Genomic DNA, 5,995 nt, shown 5'->3' with positions numbered 1-5,995 from the left:
CCGAATGGATGGATATATTTATAATTTACACGTTTCAATGTTAAACATACAGGAAGGCACAGTGAAACCTTAAGCTTAGAGAAACTATTTTTGGATATTGATGTTAATGTATAGTTTCAGATACATTTTAGACCAAATGTTGGAGAAAGAAAATAAAAAAAGATCAACAATTAGGCCGCCCCCCTGCAGTAACTGGGGTTGCGGAAGCCCTGTTGAAGATCCCTTAAATAGACAATTACAAGTGTTGTCCATTTTATTTCTAGAATTATTTGACACTCATTTACAGCAACAGGGAAATATTTCTTTAATCTGCAGGAGTAGAGCACACATTTTTACTGCAACTGTTAGCATTTTATGTTTTCTTTCAGATCAACTCCCTTCTCAGATCTGAATATTGATGGCAAACATTTTAGGACTGAACACCAACTACTTCTAATGTTGAATTGAGTTTTAAAATGTGTATAGTGTTATGAATGCAGAAAAGCCATGTCATTTTGTAGCTAATGACACACACTGCATAAAGTAAGTGCAGTCAAACTCTGTGGTGAGTATTGAAAACACTACAGTACATTCAAATTAGCACCTTAAAACCTGTATAAAAGAGTATAAAAAACATATAGGAAACAGTGTTGCTTGCTAGATAGCTACAAGCCAATGTTACAATGTGCCATTAAAGGTTTGTTATCACGATGCTAGTAGATCCTGATTAATTCAAATCTTCTGGGACTAGAGGTTGTTTAAACCAGTGATGCTTTCAAATGACTTCAATAAATTAAAGTGGTAGGGGGAAAAGTGTAAAATTTCTTAACTGTCAAGTGTGGGCTGCAAAACATATTTTTGTTTAAAAATAAATCTGTCCCAGAATTAGATAACATTGTAAAGTAAGCGAACAAAATGATAGATCGCAGAAGATAAAAAAGTGGTGGTTCTTGATGGATAGTAAATAACTTCAGTGCTTGGTTTACATTACATTTTTTTTGCATTCTGCATTTTCAGATATTGGTTAGAAAGATATATCCCCAAATAGGGCGTATAGTGAATATGAACAAAAGTCCAGTATGTTTCTCAGTTCAGATTTCTACTACAGCGTAGGTTCTGCTCTATAATTAATTCAACAGAGCCTAATGAACATTTACTGTAAAGGACTTTTTCCACCATGGATGAACACATCTTCATGAAATCCATGTCCACCTACTCTTGTATGTTCTTATGCACTTCTTTGCATGGCCAAATGTGTCCGAGGCACAGGGTCTTGGGGGGGAATGGCCTTGTGGTTAAGAGGCCTCCAGAGGCCGCTGGGAGGCAGAGTCTTCTGTAAAGCAGCATAGAGGCTCAGTAGGGGTACGTTGAGATGGAGATGTAGATGATGAAGATGCTCTGGTAGGTGATGCGGCCCTGCAGAGAGATGGTTGTGGCCTGCACCTTGAGGCGCACTAGTCCCGGACTGTTCAGAGCCCGCAGGGTGAAGATGATCCCCCGGCCTGCCTCGTCTCTGATGCCAAACAACCGGCCCATTCCACCTGACACTGATTCCTGCTCAAGTACCGTAAAAGACGTACGCTCTTGCAGGATGCCTGACTCTGAGAAAGCCGACAGTCGTACCACATTGTGATTGGCCGGAATGCCAGAGGGGAGAGTGAGCAGCTTGTACTGCAGGAGCAGAGGAGAGCCTCCTGTGGCACAGTCCAGAGAACAGGGCCTGTAGCATGTCCTTTAAAGGCCAACACAAAAGAGGAAAACGTCAATATCTACAGCCTAATTATTGTAATTACACTTTCCAAAACTTTTTAGTCATGTGATTTACCCGGGGCTTCTTCCACTCTGATAGGAAGCAGGGCAGGGTGTGTCCATGCACTGGTATCCTCCTCGGGTATTAAAACACATCTGATTGTGTCCACATTGGATTCCTTGTTCTATACATTCATTGATGTCTATAGGTGGAGAAAACAGATTAGCTGTGATCATTTTAAAAGGGAGGAGGGAGGAAGAAGGTTACCGTTTAATGAAACTCTTACCTTTACAGCTCTTGCCATTGGGTAGGAGTTGATAGCCAGGAGGACACAGGCACTGGAAACTGCCAATGGTGTTTCGGCACTCGTGTTGACATGGCTTCCTGAGCAGACATTCATCTACATCTGTACAGAGATTAATGTGAATAGTGTTATAATCTAGAGTTGACAAGACGGTATGATGTATGTAGATTTTTTAAAGTGAGTTTTGAGTTTGCACACTCACCAACACACGTGCCGTCTCTGTTGGTGTAGCCCACAGGACAGCTCTGCCTGGTGATGCGAGTCACTCCAGGAGAACGGGAGAGGATTGGCTGACCGAGAGACGATACCAGCTGTGGGTGGAGTCTTGCCCTGACTCTGGTGCCATTGGTGAAGGTTAGCCCTCTCTCCAGCCCCGCACAGGAGCGCCCGTCTCCAAGCAGCACAGTACCAGGAGGGCACAGGCACCTAAAGCTGCCAGGCACGTTGCGGCACTGGTAGGCACAAGGGTTTGGTGTCTGCTGGCACTCGTCAATGTCTGAAAAGATAGAACAAGTAAATTCTCATGCGTGAGTATCATTGTAGTATGTAGTACAGTATTAGTGTAGTGTAAAACAGATACAGCAGATGTTGTACCCAGACATGGCAGGCCTACTCCCTGAGATCGGTAACCTCTGGGACACACACAACCGTAACCTCCAATTGTGTTCTGACAGATCTGAGTGTAGCGACACATGTGACTTCCATCCTGGCATTCGTCAACATCTGGAAAATATGCAGTTAACAGTATATCAGCACAAACATCTATTACATTTGCATCTCCTGCAACTCTTCTGATCATCTTTATCCAGTGACCTCTTTCTGTTTTGTGCCCTAAAGGAATCCTGTTAAATCTGACCTGGTGTTACGCAACCTAAAATGCAGTATCGAGGTCTGTACAGTCCTGTTGGCTTCCACTGGTTCTACTAATGCAGACACAACCAGGTTATTTGATCAACCGTCACATCAACGTCCATAGATAAATTAATCAGTGAAATCACAGGTGTTCTAGTCAAGGCATAGATGAGTTGATGCTGTATTTCTATGTCATGATTTAATGCTACATTTAGCACCTAAAGGAAAATTAAGTATGATTGGCACTCACCCATGCAGGCACCATTTTCTGATTTGGTCATGCCAGCTGGGCAGCTGTCAAAACACTGGTATCCTCCCTCTGTGTTACGGCACTCCTTGTGAGCCGGGCACACATTCCTCATGCACTCATTGATGTCTGCAAAAGTGCAACCATTACAACAGACCTGTTAGTTATTTTAAGACGTTATCTTATTTCTACATACCTTGTTTTGAAAGTCTAAATTATTTAATTCCCAAGATTGTGAGCTCTTAATAACCCGTGGGAGTCCCACATAGTTTAGTTGACTGACCGATGCACCGGTGTCCTGACAGCTGGTATCCAGGGTGACAGATGCAGCGGTAGGAGCCCAGAGTGTTGAGACACTGATGCTGGCATGGGGAGACGGCAGACTCTTGGCACTCATCCACATCTGAAACACGCAATTGACATCAATCTACTATTGACATCCAGCATATTGTACACAAGTACGAAAATTGATGTAGATTGATTATTGTAGGATGAAAAATATAATTGGATTCAACAAAGAAAAGGGAACGTGCACAACAACCACAGTAGAAGATAAGTTGTTATGGCTCTGTGTGAAATGTTGTGTAGACAGTTTAACAGTGATTAACAGTGACCTGCCTTCACAGCTGGTTCCCGCGATGCTGGGCTTAAATCCTGGTCCACACTTGGCCTGGCAGCGATATGTGCCAACTGTGTTGACACACTGCTGGTTGTAGTGGCACATGTGTGAACCCTGGGAACACTCATCGATATCTGGTATTAAGTGAAACATAAATAATGAGGTCAAATGCTGAGTCAGAGGATTAAATGACAAAGAGGATTTTTCTTTTTCTTAACTAGGACATTTCTTAACTGGGACATTACCATTGTGTATCTGAGAATTAATCAAACCTTGTTTTTTTGGTCTCACCTTGGCATGTGTTGGTCTCTGTAGAGATGGTGAAGCCAGAGGGACAGGCACAGGAAAAGCCTCCCATGATGTTGTTACATGAGTGAGAGCAGGGAGACTGAAGCACACACTCGTCCTCATCTAATAAGGACACATTGAATAATAATAATATTACAACTAGTTTGGTGAACAAGATAAATGAGGCATTAAAAAAAGCAAAGCAGCATACCAGCACAGTAGGACGCTGTGTCAAGAATAAAACCCTTGGGGCATGTTTCTCCATAACCATCTGCAATCAGAAAACTTTAGTTCATGGCTGTTTCAAAATTCAGATGCAGTATTTCATGTGATGTTGTGATAGTGAACTTTGAAATATTTTGTTAATTTTCCCCCAGACCTGGTGTGAGAAGGCTAGCAGTGATGTGGAAGTCCAAAGTGAGAGTTAACATGTTGTAGACGCTGTTCATCCCAGAAACCTTGAGCAGCTGGAGCACGGGGCCCTGGCGTTCCTCCTGACCTTCATAAATAATGGTGTGATTACAGCGCAGCACCATGGGGTTTCCTCCTCCCTGGTGGGTCTGCGATGACCACGCGTACAGCTGCCCTTGGCCCGTCTGCACATATGACTCATCAAACTCCTGTGGGACACAAAAGAAATCAGGTCAGAGAAAGGGCAGAGGAGCTTGCAAATGTCGTCAAACTCTCTACTGACATATAGTTTGAGAAATTTAAATATACATTGTAATGACAGCAATAAACATACTTGTAGGCTCAGATGAGATGATGACAATGAAGGAGGTACAAATCCGTTAATTACGATGTCAATCTGTAAAACTCCCTCAGAATCCAGACCTCTGGCAACATGGGTCAAACGAAGGATCTCCCCTGTTTAAAGAGATTAAAACAATAAAATGACCACTCATTTACATACAAAATGGAGCATGCTCTGCTGAAACTGTTCTAGAATTAATTGCATTCATGTGTAAACTGATGAATGTCAGAAGGGAGTACTGCCATCTGCTGGTCATTTTGTAAACTACAAAAAAACACAGAAGCAGTGCTCGCAGATGAAAACTTTGGCCCTCATTTATCAACCTAACATAGAAACCAGCGCAGATATGAGCACAGAAATAATCTTACGTTTATTCCTGTGTTTTCTTTAACGGCACTATCTCTGTGCCCAAAAGTGTCCAAACAAAGCAAATCAGAAAACGGTATATCACTGAAAACACCAGTTTTCTGAGTTCACCAGTGAAACATTTATTCAGTTTTTCTCCTCCATACCCGCCTTTTCTGGGGTCTCAGTCACTGAGCTTGTAGATAATTTCAACTGTAAAATTACAAATGTTATTGATGCCATTGCTCCCACTAAGGTCAAAGTTGTCTCTGGTAAGAAAAGAGACCTATGGAGAAATGTCCTACTTGTGAGAACAGGAAAAAGAGAGGGTCGAAAAGCTGAACGAAGGTGGCGAAAAACAAATCTCCTGGTCCATTATAACACCTGTAAAGAGAGACTTTGCATTTATAATTTTGAACTGAGGAATGCAAGGAGATCCTTCTTCTCTGACATTATCGCTAGAAACAACAATAATTCACGTGCTTTGTTTGCTACTGTCGATAGGTTAACAAACCCTCCAGTACCAGTAGCATCTGAACTTATATCTACCAGGGCCTGCAATGACTTTGCCTCCTTCTTCAAAGACAAAATTCAGAAGATTAGACAAACAGTCAGTGCCTCCAAATCAAGTACAGGATATGTGTTGTCACAGTGTTCAGGCAAAACTAATTTCAATATGACAGAATTTCATATATTGAACCAATAAAACCTGGAGGACATTATACAACATCTGAAAACCTCCTCGTGTTGCCTTAATATTCTACCAACAGGTGTTTTCAAAAAAGGTTTTGAAATGTGTGGGTTCTGATCTTCTACAGATTATGAACACGTCTCTTCTTTCAGGTATCTTTCCACAG

At 42.0% G+C, this 5,995-nt stretch overlaps 1 protein-coding gene across 1 annotated transcript in view; it reads right to left on the bottom strand.

Moving 5' to 3' along the window:
• Positions 1-239: 239 nt before the first annotated feature.
• Positions 240-5,995, bottom strand: part of hmcn2 (hemicentin 2) — a 53,582-nt gene continuing 47,826 nt past the window's right edge. The window contains exons 70-81 of the mRNA XM_032516758.1: positions 4,785-4,906; positions 4,419-4,659; positions 4,251-4,310; positions 4,043-4,162; positions 3,751-3,885; positions 3,416-3,535; positions 3,136-3,261; positions 2,628-2,756; positions 2,236-2,529; positions 2,016-2,135; positions 1,805-1,931; positions 240-1,711 (exon numbers count right to left, since the gene is read on the bottom strand). Of these exons, the coding sequence (XP_032372649.1) occupies positions 1,333-1,711; positions 1,805-1,931; positions 2,016-2,135; positions 2,236-2,529; positions 2,628-2,756; positions 3,136-3,261; positions 3,416-3,535; positions 3,751-3,885; positions 4,043-4,162; positions 4,251-4,310; positions 4,419-4,659; positions 4,785-4,906 (1,973 nt within the window). The 3' untranslated portion in view covers positions 240-1,332. The remainder of the gene's footprint in view (positions 1,712-1,804; positions 1,932-2,015; positions 2,136-2,235; positions 2,530-2,627; positions 2,757-3,135; positions 3,262-3,415; positions 3,536-3,750; positions 3,886-4,042; positions 4,163-4,250; positions 4,311-4,418; positions 4,660-4,784; positions 4,907-5,995) is intronic.

This window comes from Etheostoma spectabile, chromosome 5 (assembly GCF_008692095.1).
Source record: "Etheostoma spectabile isolate EspeVRDwgs_2016 chromosome 5, UIUC_Espe_1.0, whole genome shotgun sequence".
Taxonomy (NCBI): domain Eukaryota; kingdom Metazoa; phylum Chordata; class Actinopteri; order Perciformes; family Percidae; genus Etheostoma; species Etheostoma spectabile.
Note: the sequence above shows the minus strand (reverse complement) of the source record. Positions and strands in the feature narration are given on the sequence as shown.